We start from the raw sequence: 20,754 nt of genomic DNA, 5'->3' as shown, positions 1-20,754 counted from the left end.
AGAATAAAAATATGACCCACAGAATCAAAGAAAATATTTGTAAATCATGTATCTGGCAAAAGTTTAGTATCCAAATATGCAAAGAACTCTTACAACTCAAATTGTTTTTTTTTAATTTTTTTAAAATTGTTTTTAATGTGCAGAAGGTTGTACAACATTATGAGTCTACTAAATGCCACTGACTTGTACTCTTAAAGATGGTTAATGGTGGGGCACCTGGGTGGCTCAGTGGGTTAAAGCCTCTGCCTTCAGCTCAGGTCATGATCCCAGGGTCCTGGGATCGAGTCCCACATCGGGCTCCCTGCTCAGCAGTGAGCCTGCTTCCCTTCCTCTCTGCCTGCCTGCCTCTCTGCCTACTTGTGATCTCTCTCTGTCAAATAAATAAATAAAGCCTTTAAAAAAAAAGATGGTTAATGGTCAATTTTTAGTATATATGACTCTTAACCTCATTTTTTAAAAATAGGCAAAGATTTTGAATAAATATTTCTCCAAAGAAGATAAATGGGTAGTAAACATGTGGAAAGTTGTTCAGTGTCATTAGTCATTAGGGAACTGCATTATCGAAACCACAATTAGATACTTCTGCATACCCATATTAGGGTGACTGTCATGCATTTTTTAACAAGGAAAGTAATAGGGCACTTGGATGGGTGAGTCAGTTAAGCATCCAACTCTTGATTTCAGCTCAGGTCGTGATCTCAGGGTTGTGAGATCAAGCCCCATGTCGAGCTCTGCACTCAGTGGGGAATCTGCTTGAGATTCTCTCCCTCCCTCTCCATCTGCCCTTCCCACTGGTATACGCCTTCCCCCTTTAAAATAAATAAATAGGGGTGCCTGGCTGGCTCAGTTAAGCATCTGCCTTCAGCTGAGGTCATGATCCTTCGGTTTGGGGATCGAGCCGTGCATCAGGCTCCCTGCCCAGCGGGAAGCCTGCTTCTCCTTCTTCCACTCCCCCTGCTTGTGTTCCTTCTCTTGCTGTGTCTCTCTCTGTCAAATGAATAAATAAAATCTTTAAAGAAAAATAAAATAAAATTAAAAAATAAATCTTAAAAAAATAAAAAATAAGGAAAAAGGAAAATATGAGTGTTGGCAAAGATGTGGAGAAATTGGAGTCCTCCACTGGTGAGAATGTAAACAGGTGCAGCCACTATGGAAAACCGTTGGACAGCCCTCCCCGCCCAAAAGTTAAAATAGTCACTGTAGATACCCAAGAGAATAAATAATGTATGTCTGTACAGAAACTTGTACAAGCATGTTAATAACATTATTTGCAATAGACAGAAAGTGGAGATGACACAACTGTAACTGGTGAATGGGTAAACAAAATGTGTTATATCCATTGATGGAATATTATTTGACTGTAAAAAGGAATGAAATACGGGTACATGTTATAACATACGAACCTTGAAAGCATTATGCTCGGTGAAAGAAACCAGACACAACCACATCCCGTGGGATTCCATTTGTGTGAACTGTCCAGAATAGGCAAGTCTGTAGAGACCGGAAGTAGATTAGTGGTGGCCTGGGGCTGGGCTGGCGGGGAGTGGAGAGAGACTACCAGTGGGTTTAGGGTTTCTTTTTGGGGGGGATGGTGGAAATGCTTGGGATTTAGTGGCATGGTTTTACAACACCCATGCAAACTGGTCGTTTCGAATATTACATTGCAGCTGCGGAAGTCAGATCCGCACCCCGTTCGTGGTTGTTGCTTGTTGCGGTTTGTTTTGTCCCTTGTTTTGTGATTTTTCTAAACTCTTTTTGTAAAGTCTGTGTCCTCTCTGTGGGCAGCCTGATGAACTCTGTTCCTGTAAGTGGTCCGCTTGTGTTCTGACAGTTTCCTTGTCCACCTAGCGTCAAAAAAGGAAAAAGAGAAAAAGGAAAAAAAAAACCCTCCCCCGATTCTCCCAGTCTTTGCAGATTGATTTGTATGTCGGGGCTTTCCAATGCTTAGCCAGGCTGTTCCCCACTCCCTCTGCCTTAGCCTTTGCTCCCTGCTTACACTCAGCCTGAGGGCCAGCCACAGATGAAGGCCACTGTTTTCTCGGGTGTTTTGGGAGCATGCAGCCAGCCCTAGCTACGTGCATGGCCTTTTCAATTCCTCGGTATGTGTGGAGACTTAGGAAAGCTCGTATCTCTGTATATCTCATTTCCCAGACTATTCCTGCCCAGGCTTTCACTTCTGCCTATTGCTTATCCTAAGTACTGTTTCTTGCCCCCAAGCTTTTACACAGCCTTTCAAGACTTTGACCATAAGGAACCTGATATCCGTCCATGTCAGACAAAACAAAGACAAGCCCTGTGCCAATTCCTCAGGGGTTACCAGACAGGTCAGAACCCACAACCACAGTCTTAAAAGTATATATAATTTCATATATTGCCCTCTCTTGTCCTTGTGGCTGCCATAGATCTGGGGTGTAAGGGATGGGAGGCAGGCAGGCAATTTAAAATGCTGCAGTGCTTTCATACCATAAAGCAATGGCATCTTTCTTCACCATGCCTTCCTCCGAATGTTATATTCAGCTAGACTGCAGAGTTGTATAAAAATGTGATTCTGATGGTTTTTGCCAGCTCATTAGTTGTTTTTTTCTGAAGGGATGGGTTCCTGAAATTCTCTATTCCACCACTTTTCAATGACATCACTCATCACATTGTGAATATACCAAAAACTACTGAATGGCATACTTCAAAAGGGTCAAAATGGTCAATTTTATGATTTGTGAATTTTACCTCAATAAAAAAGGCAATGATGGGTTAAGTAAAGGTATGCTAGGTTTATAGAATGTCCTTAAAGAACATTTAGAGGCAGGCATTAAAATGGGAGGACATTAAAATACCTTAGCAGGGCAAAGAGAGGGGGGTGGGGGGATTAAGCAGTAGAATCATACACACTCCAATCAGATGGAAGGTGAAAGTCACCTGTTAGTGAATATCTGGGCTAGAATCAGATCTTGACTCCCAGACAGAAATTGCTGGATCATTAAGCAACCCTGGTTTATTAAGGAAGTGTATCAGTTAGCAACTTCTGTGTAACAAACCATTTGAAAACCTAAGCTTAAAAACAGCCATCATTTCACTGCTCATCATTCCACAAGTCAAGAATCTGGACAGGATCCAAAAGACTTGAAATCAGAATCTAAAAGAGATAATAGCCCTTCAGTATTGATTACGGTACTATTCACAATAGTCAAGATGTGGAAATGACCTAAATGACCATTGATGGATGAATGAAGAAAGAAAACGTGGTGCATGCACACAGTGGAATATTATGCAGCCTTGTACAAGAAAGACATCTTTTGTTACTATGTGACAAAATGGATGAACCTTGAGGACATAATGCTAAGAAAAGTAAGTGCTGTGGGCTAAATGTTTGTCACCAGCTCCTCCCCCCCATTTATATGTTAAAGCCCTAATCCCCAGTGTGATGTTTTGGAGGTAGGACCTTTGGAGATGATTAGGTCATGAAGGTGGGGCCCTCATGAATGAGATTAGTGCCCTTGTAAGAAGGGACAAAGAGGGGGATAATCTCTCTCTACCATGTGAGGGAACACGAAGATGGTGTCCAGCTGCAGACCAGGAAGAGAGCTCTAAGCAGGAATAGAATCAGCCAAAACCTTGATCTTGGACTTCCCTCTCCTCTAGAACTGTGAGAAGTAAATGTTTATTAAGTCACACAGCAGGCAAGCACTGCATGATTCCCTCTCTGTGAGCTGGCTACCAGAGTCAGACTCAGAATCAGAGAGGAGGATGATGGTTGCTGGGGCAGGGGGTGGGGAAACGGGAGTTGCTAAGCAACAGGCATAAAGTCTCAGTTACGGAAGATGAACACGTTCTAGAGATCCTTGTGCCTGTAGTTAACAGTACAACACCACACACCCAAGTTGTTAAGAAGGTAGATCTTATGTGACGTGTTCTTACAATAAAGTTGTTTTAAGAAACAAAGAATGTGGGCAGGGCTCAGCAGCAAGGGCTCATCTTTGCTCCATATAGTATCGTCTAGGGCGCTGGGCTGAAGCTGGGGTTGGAGCTGGAGAATCCAAGATGGAGTCACTCATGCCTGGAGCCTCAGCTGGGTTGACTTACTCAGCTGGCCGTTGGCTGAGATGGCTGGACCTGTCTCCTCTCCGGGTGTCCACCTGGCCCACTTGTGTATCTCTCTGGTCTTCCACAGGGCGCCTCTCTCTTCTTATGGATAGACTGGACTTCTTTATATGTGGTTGAGTTTCCTTCTGCGCCGAAGTAGAAGTTACAGGGCCTGAACCCAGAAGTCCCCCACCCTCAACTCCATGTCATGCTGTTGATCACAAACCTATACAGATTCAAGTGGTGGGAGGGAAAGTTCCCCCCTCTTGATGGGAGTTGTGAGAGAAATGGCTGGTGGCCATTACTGTGATTTACTACAAACGGTAACCTCAACTTTGGGATGGTGTAATTGTGAAGGTATAATGGCGAAGGTCTTGCTTCTCCACCAGGTCTCCACTGACACCGCCCAGTAGGAGAAGGGTGTTTCATTGCCGCTAGCTGGGGGTAGAAGGCCAGTCTCCCCGCGTGGGCTCTTCTCACTCTGTGGGGCCGGGGGAGGGGAGGGGCACCTCATCCCTGGACCTCAGATCCCTCCTTGGCCTTCTCTCGTAGTCCCAGCATGTGAGTTGAAGAGCCTTATGATAACCATGAAAGGTTGAAAATGTAGGCCCCCTACTTGGCTTCTGCTGGCATGGGGTGGGTGGGTATCATTTTCTTTTCCTGTGATGTTTGGAACAGCACTTGTCTGAAAGTTTTCTGTCTTGCTTGGTGGCTCATCTCCTGGTCTTTTGACTAAAGAGCCTATGCTCTCTTTGAGCTTTTTTGTCTATACCCGTTGATACTCCCAGCTTGCCCGCTTCTTTAGCTGCAAGTTCGAGGTATGTGAGATGAAGAGAAGACCCAGGGAACCTGCCATGGTGCTGTTCCTGAGACCCCCAGCTCCCCACTCTGTCCGCCGCCTTCTCTCCACCTTTCAGAGTTGTCTTGTGTTTCCTTTATATATAATGTCCAATTTATATATAATGTCCAATGCAGGAAGCATAGGGGAAAGTTAGTCTACTCCATCTTGCTGGAAGCAGAAGTTCTGTAATTTGGTTTTTAAATTGAAAGGAATAACAGAATTTATTGTAGGTAAACAGCACTGAACTATTTAAGAGCATAATCATATAATCATAAGTGCAATTTATTAAACTTCTAAGAATTTCATAGTTCCTTAGTAAGATTTTGTTTAAAAGAAACTAGATTCATGAATCTGTTACTTTTATAGAAAATAGAATTTTTTTAAGAAATCAAAGTGATACAGGTAGCCTTTTTTTTTTTTTTTTGTCTGCAGAACCCACCCCTCTAAGAAAAGAAAGAAGAAATAAACATTCATACTTACTAGGAATTGAACTAAGTATATACATGTTCCCAGACTGCGTACGGTTAAACATTGACTCAGTTAGGCTCTGTGGGGCAAGTAACAGAAACTAGCTCTTAAGCAAAAAAGACTGCGGGACTGTTCCCGGAATGGAAGGAAGAGCTAGGGAAGCAGGCTTCTGGAAGTCACAGGCACCAGGATGGCTCCTGGGGCCTGACTTGCCCAGGCCTGGCCTTGGGCAGCAATGAGCCCCGACTTCTTTCAGCCTTCCTGCTTCTGTATTCAAGATTTGGACCAGAAGGACACCTGGGGGGCTCAGTCAGTGAAGCATCTGAGTCTTGATTTCAGCTTAGGCCATGATCTCCAGGTTGTGAGATCAAGCCCCGTATCGGGCTCCATGGAGTGCTGAGTGTGGAGCCTGCTTAAGATTCTCTCTCTTTCTTTGCCATCCCCCCAACTGGCAGGCTCTCTCTTAAAAAAAAAAAAATGGGGTGCCTGGGTGGCTCAGTGGGTTAAAGCCTCTGCCTTCGGCTCAGGTCATGATCTCAGGGTCCTGGGATCGAGCCCCGCATCGGGCTCTCTGCTCAGCAGGGAGCTTGCTTCCCTTCCTCTCTCTCCACCTGCCTCTCTGCCCACTTGTGATCTCTGTCTGTCAAATAAATAAATAAAATCTTTAAAAAAGAATGTGTGTGTGTGTGTGTGTGTGTGTGTGCATGTGTGTGTATGTGTGGGCATGTGTGTGTATGTGTATATACATATAGATCCCAGAGAGGGTTTCTGACATGCTTGGCTTGGGTCAAGCTTGGGTCATAGGCCCATCGTGGTCCAGGGGAGGATGAAGCACTTAGAATGACAGTCCCCACAAGACCATACAAGGGGAAGTTGGGGGCATGGGGGAGTGCTTACAGCAAAATCAGGGTGTTATTACCAGAAGAAAAGGAGCATGGTTAAGATGGCAGGTGTGAGCATCACAGATGTCTGCAGGCTAAAATTTCTAGAGCCTCAGGGGTTTGGGACACCGGGAATGGACAAGGAGGACCCACCTGTGGGCCTCTAAGCAGTGGACCGAGGATCCAGTGTTTCCCAAACTCACTCAACCATGTTGTGCTTTTTGCCTCAGAGCTCCACTGACCTCTCTAGGAACCCGTTAGGGAAACCCTGGCCTGGCTGATCTCCAGTGACCCTTTCAGCTCTGAGATCCTGTGATCCTACAGGACAGACATGGCTTCTGCTTGATTCTGTCTGAGAAGAGACAACAAAAACACATAGAACAGAGATGGCGAGGGATCAAGGAAGTACAGCTCAGGCTATGAGAGCCGTCTTGGGAAGAAGTGGAAACCAGCTCCCTTGGGTCCATGAGATGCCCCCAGTGACCTTCTATTAATGAGTTGTTGAATGAAGTGAAATGAGTATGTCAGTTTCCTGCCTGCCCTGGTCCTTCACTTGCTTTCCGTTGGCAGTCTGGCCCTGACCAGGGCCTTAGGTGGGGGCTGGAAGGCCCCTTGGAGGTTATCTGGGCGACCATCTACATTTTCCAGACAGGGACATACAAGCCTGATGAGGGGAAGGGCCTCATCTAAGGTCATGCTGTAATGAGGCAGCAGAGCTGAAACTAGAACCCATGCCTCCTGGCTCCCCACTCGATGTCTTTCCTTTATTCTGCAACGCTGAACCTTGCTGCGGACAAAGTCAAGGACAGCCATGGTGGTTTCCATCCGTAGACGCCCCCTCCCTCCTTCCACCCTAACCCATAGCTGACTGCCTTCTTAGCTGTCTAGGCCCTCAGCATTCCAGGGAAGAGGGGAGCAGAGAGGACAGAGGGTTGACTTCCTGGCTTATGCTTGCTAATTACCTGTCTCCATGTTTGCCTTGTTTACCCTTGGTTTGCTAGCACCCAGCCCAGGCCTTGCAGAGCTGCCGATTTCACAGGGAGGGCGGCCAGGTGGGGGAACCTCTTGAGCAAAAGGGGAGTTGGAAAAGGCCCATCCTGGGCCAGGAGGATTCATATTTGGCTAAGAGAACATTCTTTGGTGTTTAGTGGTGAAAAAACCCTGGAGGGCCTGTGGGGGACGTAGTATAGTGTGGTTTCCATGCTGAGGCAAGTGTCCTTTGACTCGGCAGTCCTCCTAAGAATGTATCCCAGGAAGTAATCCTCATAAATGTACAAAAATGCATGAACTCGGATATTTGATCACAGCGGTGTTTTAAAAAAAAAAAAGAAACAGACCAAGTATCCAACAGTGGAGAAACAATGATATAAAATATAGCACATCCAAATGATGAATTATTTGTTATTTATTAAAAATGATGAATTAGGGGCACCTCTGTGGCTGAGTTGGTTAAGAGCCTGACTTTGGGTCAGGTCATGATCCCAGGGTCCTGGGATTGAGCCCTGTGTCAGGCTCCCTGCTTAGCGGGGCGTCTGTTGCTTCTCTTCCTTGGCCTCTTCCCCCCAACTCACGCTTTCTCGCTCTCTCATTTCTTTCAAATATATAAATAAAATCTTTTTTTTTTTAAAGATTTTATTTATTTGACAGAGAGAGAGACAGCAAGAGAGGGAACACAGTAGGGGGAGTGGGAGAGGAAGAAGCAGGCTTCCTGTGGGGCAGGGAGCCCGATGCAGGGCTTGATCCCAGGACCCTGGGGTCATGACCTGAGCCGAAGGCAGACACTTAACAACTGAGCCACCCAGGCGCCCCTATGATAAATAAAATATTGTTTTAAATGATAAATTAAATATGCCCGACGGGAATGTGTTTATAATTTCTTAAGTAAAGGAACAGGTTATAAAACAGATTATAATCTTATTTTTACAAAATAAACTAACATTGTCATTCATATCTGAATTTACGGACAGAAAAAAATTTTACAAGAACAAGAAAAAAGTTTATAAGAACAAAATGTCTGCAGTAGTTAGCTCTGGGTTTAGAATTACAGGTGGCTTTTCTGTTTTGTTGTGATTTTTATTCTTCCTGTCATTTCTTTATATTTCCTGATTATTGTACGATGAATATATGCCTAGTAATTGTCTTTTGAAGTTAAAAGAAGATACCATGCTAAAGAATCTGAACCTTATTTTTAAGGTGACAGAAGTTAAACGTTTATAAATGAAATCATTAAAAATGTCAGGAGTGAATTAGCCAGTTTAAAGAGTCTCACTGAGACCCCTCTGGGAACATGAAGAGTCCATTGATTAAATGTCAAATAGTACCCCCACCAGTGTTTCTCTTGTAAATTCCGGTTTCTGAATGTTGCTTGTGTGCACAAGACTGCACGAGTCAGTACAGTAAGGAAAGAGCAGAGCAGGTTTAGGCCTTATCGGGTCATTGTGACCCTGGGCCCAGGACAGTTGCTTTCTGGAAGTGTCCAGCTCAGGGCAGTGTTTTGTAAACCAACAAGGCAGCGCATTAACCTTGGGTAGTAAACGGTAAAACTCCAATAGCAGGTCTGGGATGTGGCTCTGTGGCAGATGTCTTTCTGGTTTTGTTTTGGGACAGTGAAAGGTGGGGTTTCTTCTGTGTCCCCGGGGCCCTTTGGCTTAGACCCAGCTCACATCTGCTCCTGGGAACTTTCCTTGCAGGAGAACTTGATCGGCGCTCTTTTGGCGATTTTCGGGCACCTTGTGGTCAGCATTGCACTTAATCTACAGGTAAGTCTCGGTCATGAGCACAGTCTGGGGGCAGAGATACAGCTGGTCAGTTGGGGGTTCTGGTGCGGGCCCAGCTGTGTCCTCGCCGTGGGACGTTGCCCCCTCCATTCCTGGGCTGGGCCTTGGGCAATCCCTTGTGGTCATTCCAGAATCTCTCTTGGGAAATTCTACTGCCCTCAACTCTGATGACGGTGTACTCCATGACTTAGACCTTCCTGGGGTGCCCTGGAGCCGCTGAGCTGGCCCACAGCTGTGGTTTGGCGCACGCTGATAGCTTGGGGAGCTCCTGAGGGCGCCCCGGAAACTGGTTCCATGGACATGTGTGAATTGGATGGCAGCCATGGTGGTGGTTGCCCCGCTGGGGCAGTTTTCAGCCGGTGGGGGACGGGAGTTGGTGCATAAATGCCCAGGCTGCCATCCTGTGGTCGCATGGCTCTGAGCTGAGTTCACAGGGTTTCCCAGTGGGTCCCCCGTGGGATGAGCCCCCTGCTGCCCAGGGCACTTATTCTGCACCCTCCACTGGTATGCTCCCTTCTCCGGCTCACTTTCCCACTCCCTTACGATGCCTCCGGGAATCACGTCCTCCCAAGTCCAGTCTCAGGGACTGCTCTGGATCACCCTGACCGAGGCTTGACACCTGCGGACGGGTTAATTCCTACAGCACGCTGGCCCGCTCCTCTCCGCACGCACTGCCCAGCTTCGGATTGTGGAGAGGCGCCCTCCCTCCCCGGATAAGAGATGTGAACACACACGGGTAACCCGGTACCTTTCAGCGCCACGCACGCCCGTGTGCCCAGAGCATGCCTATATGTTTCGGAGGCTGCAGAGCGGTCTCTCTGCTTCGACATCCGCTCAGATGCAGCTCCCATCATGGTCCTTCCCCCTGCAAGTGGGAGCTGTGGTCCGCTAAGTGAATATGACTGCCTTGCTCTCCTTGGTCACCTCCCTACTTTCTATGTCCCAAGTGCACATTTCCAGAACAAAGACTATTGGCCATACCTGGGCCAAGTATCCACCTGAGGGAGGGCAGGGTCCACGGATGCCCCCCGGGACTGCCCAGCAGAGTTCAGGCTCGTCTGTAGAAAGGAGTGCAGTCAAGCAGACACCCTGAGCATGGGGACTCTGGGACAGTGCTGTTAGAGGGAGACGCTCAACCCAAAGCGGGGGGAACCTGGGGTGGCGTCCTCGACCCCGGCTCCCGCTCCAGACTGCACGCTGCCTGTGCTGTGCGTTAGAAATGCACATTTCCGGGTCTCCCCAGGGAGTGTCTGAGGCTTCCCGGCCAGTTTGAGAACTGCTGTTTGAGGAGTGACAGCCTGGTATTGAGATCAGGACTGCTTGCCTCTTCTCTGAGCTGGGACTCCAAAAAAACCCTGACATGTCTCACCAAATAAAAGTGGTGGTATATTAAGGATACAGACATCATAGCCTTTTTCCCAAATCTCTGGGCAAATCGCCTTCTTTCTTGGATTTCTAGAAGTACTGCCACATCCGCCTGGCAGGCTCCAAGGACCCCCGAGCCTATTTCAAGACCAAAACATGGTGGCTGGGCCTGTTCCTGATGCTGCTGGGCGAGCTGGGCGTGTTTGCCTCCTATGCCTTCGCTCCGCTGTCGCTGATCGTGCCCCTCAGCGCAGTCTCCGTGATAGGTAAGACCGGGGTCCCTCCCTGCCGCCCCTGCTCCCTAGGACCCACCCACCTGGGCCGCCACCATATTCAGCAAACAAAGCAGCTTCTGCTTGGTAATTTCGCTGACACTTACAAAGGGCTTCATACACGCCAGCCTGGCACAAAACACTTTACAGATATTGATTCTACTCCTCCTTTTTGAGGGTTACACTGTCATGATCCCCACTTTACAGATGAGGAAATAGGGGTACAGGGTGGCAGGGCTGGGGTCCAAGATGGTCTGGCTCCGTAATGTGTTTAAGACTCAGAAACTTTATCAGAACTGCTTTCTATTCCCACTGCAGAAGGAGGATACAAACATGAAGCTTTCATCCCAGCACTGTCAGGACCACCTGAGCTTTCGTAGGATTCAGACAGCTTGCCCTCTAACAGACGTGCCTTCCACTGAGGCTCTGATCTTTTTGCATCAGCTGATATCACATCTGAAGCATTGGTCACTTTCTCACCTGCCGTTTCTCTGTGATCTCTGTAATCCCCAAGCTGGTGTCTCAGAGCACATGAACCAAGGAAGAGATAAAGGAGCTTTGATGTTTGTGTTCCACAAATTAAATAGCATTAGGGGAAAAAAAATATTTTCTTCTTAAATAAAAGATGTTAGTAGATTAGTGAACACAGGAGCGGGGACCATGAACTTGCGTTGAAATGTTCCCTTCTGCTTGCTGGCAGGCCCCACACAGCCTGGAAGCCCTTCCCTGCTCTTAAAGGACAAAGTGGCATTTTGAGTAGTCTTTTTCCTCCTGGAGTCATCAGGGCATCTTCTACCCCACGGATAAGGGCAGCAACCACGTGCCCGGCCTGTGCCCGTGGCAGACGTCATCAGGCAGGGGGTCCCTTAGTGAGAATTCTCAGAGTTTCAGGCAGTCCCCGCAATGACCAGAAGTTGGCAAAGAAATGGAAACCTGTTGCTTTCCCCGATCCCATGAAGAGTCCCCCTCTTTCTTGACCTGGGTTTGTACCCTTGCAGCCCACAAGACGAGCGAGGCCCTCCAACATGCTGTGTTCTCATCCACACAATATGGTTGTAAAATATAATCTGACCGTAGAGTTGAGGGTCCAGGAGTAAGGGCTGATTGGGCGATGGGCATGAAGGAGGGCCCATGATGTAACGAGCACCGATGAGTCACTAAATCCTGCCCCCTGAAACTAACAATACAGTATACATTAGCGAAGTTGAATTTAAATAAAGAATATTTTAAAAATAAAAAAATAATAGTTTTAATAATTTAGTCATAATAGTAAAATATAATCCGAGTGCCTTTGGTTGAGGCAAGTAGCTTTCCCCAGTCCCAGCCTTTCCTTGTGTTCTCTGGCCCACTTTCTGCGTCTGTATTTCGGTACCGCCCTGACCGGGATTGAGGGTCATCCTCTGCCCACGGCTGACCTCTGAAAAGGCTTCGGAACCTCTCCTCACAATGAGAAATAGGTGACCGAGTGACGAAGTGCTTCAAATCATTGCCTCCGAATTTTAATACCTTAGCAATTCTCACAATCAAATTCTTAAAAATAAGAGACTGAAGTAGAATGATGGATTCTCAGGCACCAGCAGCTAGAAATTGAGGGGCTCTCGGAGCTTCTAAGTCAGCCAGTAAAAAATAATATTAAAAATAAATAATAAAGCAATCGCCACCATTTGTGGGGTCCCTATTACTTATCAGTCACTATCCCAGGTACTTCAATAATAATAATAGCTCAGTTATCAAGTATTTACTGTGGACACATGATTTACGTGCATTATCTCATTTAATTGCCCTTAAGGCTCAGAGAAGGGGGTGCTTTCAGTGGTGTGCTGATGAACCAACATTCAGAGAGAGGGAGACAGAGAGAGAGGAAAAAGAAGAGGATAAGGCAGTGGGAGAAGGGACAGAGGGAGACAGAAAAGAAGGAAGGAAAGGGTAGAAAAGTTGGAAAGGAGAAAAGGAAGACCCCATGTGTAGTGTTTCTGATTTATAGGGTGTAAAGACCGCCACCACGGTTGCCCGTGCTACAGGGGGTTCCTCAATATTTAACAAGCAGCAAGCTGGCCTGAGCTGGATCCAAACTGAGACTCACAGGTAGTGACTCACCCCAGAACACACAGAGCTGAGAATAGCCATCCAGGTCTGTTCCCAGTAATGCCAGCCCCATCCCTCCAGGCAGTGACCAGGAGGTCTGAGAAGGAGACAGAAGAACCAGGGGGACAATGTCAGAGTTAGTCACAGCAGTGGAAAGAGCGAGGGCCCTGGGGTCCAGCAGTCCTTACCAGCTGCACGGTCCTGACCAGCACCCTCACCTCTCCCAGCTTCAGTGTCCCGTTTTTCAGATGGGAATAATAACAGCACCCACCTTGGGTAGACATGCCAGAAATAACCTGTGCAAATGACCTGTCACCCTGCAAGTACTCAGCACCAGTGCTCCCTGACTCAGAAATCCTCAGGAAGGCTCAGGAAGGAGCCTCCCTTTCTGACATGGGATAAGAGAGGAACCAGAAGGACTGAGTTTTGGGGAGCAGGAGGGAGAGTGTAGGAAGTACCAAGCCCTAAGGCAAATGAGTCTATCCTAGGGCCCAGGCAAAGGGACTCCACTGGACTGAGAGCAGCCTCCATTTTCTTTTCCTTGTGCTTTTATTTTTTTTGTAGCTAGCGCCATCATAGGAATCATATTCATCAAAGAAAAATGGAAACCCAAAGACTTTCTGAGTAAGTTCACCGATTTGAGCCCCTGTTCTTAATTCTGTGCTTGTGCTATTTTGTTTTGTTTTGTTTTTTTTTTTCATTATAAAACCAGCTCACCCCAATTTAGAGATCATCTGTCTCCTGCTCCCTTCTGTGCTGTGTAGTCCACCCTCATGGGGCTCCTGAGAGCTGGGCTTTTTAATCAGTAGTTCCCAAATCTGGCTACACGGCAGAATCATCTGTGAGACTTCTTAAAAGGAGCTTGATTTCATTCCGCTCAATCAATATTTGTTGAGCATCCATTGTTGGGATTTTAGGAGGCCTGATAAAAGGCACCCTCTTTACCTAAATGAGTTCTAAAGCGAATGGGAAGCTTGGAGGTCAGGAGTCATCCTTTATTACTTATACAAACTGGATTGGAGCTTGCGGGTTAAGCATGCAGCCAGATGAACTTGCTCACGCAGCCAGGTTTGGGAACCACTGTTCTGAATCATGGGTACAGGATGGGAGCAAGATGGGGCCAGGTGGCTGGAAAAGAAAAGAATCTTTCACTGAAAAAAGAAGACTTAATATACGATGCCAAGACCAAAAGACTCAGAGTGATTTGCAGTAGTCCTGATGGCAGAACCGGGGGGATGCAGGGGTAGCCGGGCTGGTTCTGAGGTCAGTGTAGTTTTATGTCCCTTCCAGGCTCACTCTAGAAAGTCCTGGTATAAGAGACATGCTAGTCCAGGCAGTGCCCTATGCGAATTTTAAAAAGATACCCCCTTTGGGCATCTGTGGTTCCATGGGCACATGCCTTGGTGAACAGAGCATGGGCTAGATTTTAGCCCACGGGCTAAGGTGCTTTTGTGCAGCGAGCAACTTGTACAACTGTACATGGCTGTCCTGCCGAAAGTTTTATTAAATTCAGCAAACAGTCACCCAATGCTAGACCTGTGCTGTACACCACAGGCATGGAGATGAGTAAGACCTTTCCCTCCCTGAAGAAAACAGACTCTTATCTTAGCACAGGACTCATTATTGAGTTTAACCATGGTTCATTCATTTATTGAAAAACTGAACAGCTGTTTTGAGGGCACCTTATGAGGCCTAGAATGAAAATTAAAGATACAAAAATGTATCACATTTTTGGGAGACCATGGAATGAAATATGTAGGTAGTTCTATCCAGAAATATCCAGAGGCCTGTAGTCACCGTGTGTAGCTCAGAACTCACAGCCCTTCTCAGCTTGCCCGGGTCTGGGCTGGACTTCAAGAGGCTTTTCACGAAATCCACAAGGTTCAACTGGAGTATGAGAGGACCCAAGGGAAGAGTCAGGAAACTCCCAGGCCCCCCTAACAGTGTCCAACAGGTCTGTGGAATAGAGCATTGATAGTCTTTGGACCGGTCCCTTGGGACGAGGTTAACTAGCAGATGGGAAATGATAAGGTCATCTTTAAAAGGTGCATGGTAGGCTCTGAAGGTTTGCTTGTGAGGTTTTGTTGTATTTGTTTTTTTTTCACATTGCCCATAAAGTGATTCTGACTTTCAAACCTTCCCTGTAAAATGCACACTGAAACCATGATTCAGTAGCAGAATGGCTGCCATGAAGGAGAAAAAGAGGCAGTTCTACTCTAATACTCTCCCAGCAGGAATGGAAATGGAGTTTGGAAAACCATTTGACAGTAACTACGAAGCTGAGGGTCCACCTGTCCCCTGACTGGGGAATTCCCACTCCTAGTTTTACACCCAGCAGAAACAGGGGCAGTGTGTTTTCCAAACGACATGCACAAGGATGCCCACAGCGACAGTATTTGTTATAACCCTGGGGAGTATTCAAAGGCCCATGAGCAGCATATGGATAAATATGGGTATGGATATGGGAAAGGATAAATTGTGTCACACACCGTACGGGTGTGAGAACGAAGGAAACGCCCCTATACTCCACGCGAGGATACAAGTGAATCTCACAAACTCACAAACATCTTACGTGAACACAGACACAAGAAATCATATAGCTCAAGTCCACTTATAGAAAGTACAAAACCAGGCCAACTGTCAGTGCTGGCAGAAGTCAGTGTTACCCCGGGGCTGTGGTCTAGTGATTGGAAGGGGACACAAGTGAGGACGTCGGGGTCCTGCTAACGTTCCCTTTCTTGACCTGGGTTCTGGTTACATGGGTGTGTTCGCCTTGTGAGAATTTGTAGAGTAATTTTTGGCACACATGCCACACTCTCACTAATATTTTTTAACATTAAATGTAATTTTTTTTTAGATTTTATTTATTTATTTACTTATTAGAGAAAGCACAAGTAGGGGGAACAGTAAAGGGAGAGGGAGAAGCAGAGTCCCTGCTGAGCAAGGAGCCCCACACAGGGCTCGATCCTGGGGACCCTGGGATCATGACCCGAGCCGGAGGCAGTCTTTTAACTGACTGAGCCACCCAGGCATCCCTAAATGTTATTTTTTTTTAATAACAATAAGGGAGATGATCTATTTGTGAGGTGAAGAAAAACCAAAAATAGCAGGTCATCATGGGTTGCTCTAGAAACACATATGGGCCTGAAGCCTGCACCTGCGGTGAGCCTGTGACAGCCTCCCCCCTTTCCTGCAGAGCGCTACGTCTTGTCCTTCGTCGGCTGTGGTCTGGCCATCGTGGGCACCTACTTGCTGGTGACATTTGCACCTAACAGCCACGAGAAGATGACAGGCGAGAACATCACCAGGCACCTCGTGAGCTGGCCTTTTCTCTTGTACATGGTAAGAGAAGCCCTTGGTCCTACCTGAGATGGCAGGAGGGAATATCAGGTCCTAGAACCCGGGAACCTGAACCTCCGGGAGTAGGGGATTCGCGTGATGTATTTCCCAGCACCGAAGACCGTGCTTGTGGGGAGTATGAGTTCATGGGAAAATGCTTTTTTCCACTTATGTTCCAAGTAATGTCTTCATCGGCATAGATAATATGATAATCTTAGTTTTTAGTTTTGGACTGCTGGTCTGTAGATCGAATGTATCACTAAAGGACTGGATGGGGGGCGCCTGGGTGGCTCAGTGGGTTGAGCCTCTGCCTTCAGCTCGGGTCGTGGTCTCGGGGTCCTGGGATCGAGCCCCGCATCGGGCTCTCTGCTCGGTGGGGAGCCTGCTTCCCCCTCTCTCTCTGCCTGCCTCTCTGCCTGCTTGTGATCTCCGTCTGTCAAATAAATAAATAAAATCTTAAAAAAAAAAAAAAAAGGGACTGGATGGAAGATCAGCGATTCCATCCATAGTTGTCTCTGGGAGCTGGAATTATGATTGAGTTTTCATTTCACTTCTGTCTTTATGCACCATCTGAAATTTCTACACTGAGCATTTAAGACTTTTATGGTAAGAAAACAGTTAAAATTTTAAACAGTCATAAATATGTTGTTTATTTTTTCCTGGTATCCCACAGCTGATAGAAGCTGATAGAAACACAGGAGACTCTGAAATGGTCTCCTAAACTCCCAGGCCCAGTTATGTCCCAGTTATGTCCCTCCATAAACTGATGGAGGAAGCATGTAGGTATTTGATCAAGCTACTGCTGCAGATTCCTGTTCCCAGCCAAGCGCTGTGCAAAACACTTTTTTAAAAATTTTTTAAAAGATTTTATTTATTTATTTGACAGAGATCACAAGTAGGCAGAGAGGCAGGCAGAGAGAGAGAGGAAGGGAAGCAGGCTCCCTGCCGAGCAGAGAGCCCGATGTGGGGCTCGATCCCAGGGCCCCAGGATCATGACCCAAGCCGAAGGCAGAGGCTTTAACCCACTGAGCCACCCTTGCACCCCAGTGGAAAACACTTTCTTACGTACCATCTCGAATCCTCCCAACTGCCCTGTAAGGTAAATGTTTTTCTCCCCATTTTATGGATGAGACAACTGAGCTCAGGGAAGTTGGCTGACTGCCCAGAGTCCCATGAGAGCAGAGCTGGATTTGAGGCGGGCTTGGCCTGCTGATGAAGGTGGTCACGTTTTTTCCTCTGACATGAACAGCCTAGCAGTGCTCTACAGGCCTGGAATGTTCTTTTCCTTAGTTTGCTCTTGAGGCAGAGAATAGATTTCTCCAGGATTGAGCCTGAGTCATCTCCCTGCCTCTAGCCAGCCCCAGCACACACCTGTGGTCCCGGGGGGGGGGGGGGGGGTTGGAGAAATGGCTGCAGGACAGAGCCAGAGAACACCCCGTTCAGGAAAAGCTTAACCCCCAGAACACAGACTTCTCTCAGGGAGCCCTGGGCTTGAATCTGTACTGTGTGACCTCACCCAAGTCACCCACCTGGAAGCTGGAAGCAGGTGGGAGCCACTGGACCAGAGCCGGTGGCTGGGAGACACGAGGTGGTGTGGAAATCACCCATCCCTCAGCAGATGCCCAGTTATCCCTCCGTTTGTCTTCCTTCCTCGGGTCTGCGAGGCAGTGCTGCTGTAACCGAACTCAAGGGGGGTTGGCTGCTGGGGGTGCGTTAAATGGACCACAACCTGAGGAAGTGTTGAAAGCAAAGAACTTTCCTTCCTTGTCACAAGTAAGGAGACAGGGAGATCGCTGTCAGAGCACTGTCTCCCCTTGGGGTTAGTGCAGGAAGCTTTTATGCGTGCTAGGGGGCAGGGGCGGAGAGCTTGGCACCTTAAGAAACTCACACATCTTCGCTCCTTCCGCACTTGGGTTTAACTGCGCATGCTTAGCATGTCCGCATGCTGGCGCATACATTGTAAGTTCAAAAAAATGGTGGAAAACCCCTCCCGTAGGAGGAGATCTTGGTATTAGAAGGAGCCAGAGGTAACTTCAGGGCAACTGAGGGGGCTGCCCTGCAGCCATTGATCGCGGTGTGGCTCCCGCAGCGGGGTAGCCTGTGGAATCCCTGCCCACACCTCTGCTTGGTGGGAGCTGTTTGTTCTGCCACACAGACCCATTCTTTCCCTGCATTTGTCCCTTCCCCGTCCCCCTGATGGCTTTCAGTCCTCTGAACTGAGTAACTCTCTGTTGTGCCCTAACACTGCCAGCTAGAGAGATCTGGCCCAAGCTGAGTCGGTCGCTGTTTTGTTGTCCGCTGGGCGCCAAACAGCGGGGACGCCGGGCTGACGGTAGGGGCGCTGGCGAGCACAGCGTGGCAGAGAGGGGATGGCGTCCAGGCTCCGTGTCCTACACCAGACGCTTAGGTCACCGCTTGTGTCAACTGTACTTCAGGAAAGAAAGAAAGATAGGGTGGGAGAGATAGGGGAGAGAGGGTGGGAGGGAGGAGAGAGACATGCTTATGTCACCGCGTGTGTCAACTGTACTTCAGGAAAGAAAGAAAGATAGAAAAACAGGAAGGGGAGAGAGGGTAGGAGAGAGGAGAGAGACATGCTCCCAGGACTCAAGGTCACCCACACCGCCGTCTCGCAGCAGAAGGCTGAGCGCTTTTCCCAGGCTCATTTAAGCATCATGAAGAATGATTGGCAAACTGGGCACGCCCGATGGTTAGGGATGTGGATGAGTCACTCACCTGCTTGATGGTGTATTCTGCAGCGATTAAAGATAATTATGACAACTTCATGAAATATGGGAATTGGTTTGTGGTGACTAAAAATGGCCCAGCACAAAATTATGCGTTCACTATGACGACAAGCAGATGAAATATGTATTCCTGGGGGCGCCTAGGGTGGCTCAGTCGTTAAGTGTCTGCCTTCCGATGGGGTTATGATCCCAGGGTCCTGGGTTCTAGCCCTGCATGGGGCTCCCTGCTTAGCAGGAAGCCTGCTTCCCCCCTCCCACTCCTCCTGCTTATGTTCCCTCTCTTGCTGTGTCTTTCTCTGTCAAATAAATAAAATCTTTTTTTAAAAAAATATGTATTCCTGGCCACAAAGACAGGAAGAAACAGGAAAATGAAAACAGCTGGGTGTTTTGTTTTTTTTTTTATGGTCTCGAATCGGGAATTTAAAAAATTTTCAAATACCCATTAGTTCTTCTATGTTGGTTGTTATGATAAATAAACTTTGGTAGGAGGTTGGGGTAGGGAAATGGGACTGCGCCAAGGTCAAAGTTTGCTGCTTTTGTTTTGCTGGGCACTGGTGCTGGTCTGACTTCTTGGGAAAATGTTGCCAAATGCTGGGCCCTTGAGCAGTAGAAAGGACGGTTGTTAAGGCAAGGCGGGAACTCCCACTTCACACTTGTGCACGTCTAGCAGGAAGATTCTATTGACTGAGCGCCTTCTAAGCCCCAGGCCCCAGGCTTCCCTCATTCAGGTGGTGTAGCCTTGTGGAACATACACGGGGCCTGGAGGCAGACTGTCCAGGTTCAGATCCTGGCTCTGCCCTCTCATTGGCTTCAGATTGTGATTGTGCCTACTTCACAGAACCGTTGTGCTGATTGAGTGAGTTTAGCCTAGATACGATGTTTAGAGCGGTGCCTGGTATATTTATGAGTTCGTTAAGTATTAGCAGTGATCGTGACCCTGCAAAGGAAGAATCATCCCCATTTCACGGATTGGGTAACTGAGGTTTAGAGAAGCTAAGTGCCTGGCCCAAGGTCACACAACTATTTTAGCAGTGGATCTGGTTTCAAACTTGGCCCCCCTGACTGCAGATGTCCTGGTCTTTCTCCCCCACCGAGCCGCACCCACTGGAAGTGTGGTTAGGGGATGGGGACGTGAATACTTATCTACTTGCCCCAGAGAGCTCTCCTCCTCAGTGAGCCAGTGACCCTCTCTTTGACCGACCTTCAGGGGTCACCCGCAGAGCAGCAAAGTGGAAAGAAACCTTCCCAGCCTGATCCTGGCCATCCATGACCGGGTGTGTATGCGTACGGCCAGCACAGCGCCCTCAAAGCTCAGAGGTGAGCTCCTTGTCGGTGTTACCCAAGGGGCAGAGATTGCCGCAGAGTTCATTCTGAATCCCCTCCTTTTCCATGAAGTCTGTCGGTGGTTTGGGAAATGCTGGCTGTTCAGGTCCCTTTCAGTGCTGAGGGTCCATGACACCAGCAGCATCAGGCCCAGTCCAGCCCACCAGCATCTCCCAGTCTTCCCCTCATCCGCGTCTGCCCCACTGACCGCCTGCTTGCTGCTTCCCATAGCTTGTGGAGATCATCCTGTTCTGCTTGCTGCTCTACTTCTACAAGGAGAAGAACGCCAACAACATCGTCGTGATTCTTCTCCTGGTGGCGTTACTGGGTAAGTGGGGGTCTGGATGGTTGAGCGTGGCCGCCATCCCGTAGCACCACGAGGTCCCCGCGGACAGGAAGCTGCTTCCATCAGTCCTGTCAAATACCCAGAGTCCCCCGTGTGCCGGGAACAGTGCTGGAAACTGGCCATGGGGGTGAACAAGACAGACGGCCCCCTGCCCTCAGGGGTTCTCCGTTCCGAAGGCAGGAATGACCAGTAAGCAAGTAGGCGAATGCATAGAAGGGAGACACATTGGGGCCGTG

The 20,754-nt window shown here is 48.0% G+C and overlaps 1 protein-coding gene across 1 annotated transcript in view; it reads left to right on the top strand.

Annotated features, from left to right (window-relative positions):
* The window catches only part of NIPAL3 (NIPA like domain containing 3), a 52,426-nt gene that overhangs the window by 18,098 nt on the left and 13,574 nt on the right, over positions 1-20,754 (top strand). The window contains exons 3-7 of the mRNA XM_080801251.1: positions 8,958-9,026; positions 10,504-10,675; positions 13,331-13,390; positions 15,963-16,108; positions 20,404-20,500. Coding sequence (XP_080657377.1) covers positions 8,958-9,026; positions 10,504-10,675; positions 13,331-13,390; positions 15,963-16,108; positions 20,404-20,500 — 544 coding nt within the window. The remainder of the gene's footprint in view (positions 1-8,957; positions 9,027-10,503; positions 10,676-13,330; positions 13,391-15,962; positions 16,109-20,403; positions 20,501-20,754) is intronic.

This window comes from Martes martes (genome assembly GCF_963455335.1).
Source record: "Martes martes genome assembly, chromosome: 4".
NCBI classification, from domain to species: Eukaryota; Metazoa; Chordata; class Mammalia; order Carnivora; family Mustelidae; genus Martes; species Martes martes.
This window is presented reverse-complemented; position numbering and strand designations above follow the sequence as displayed.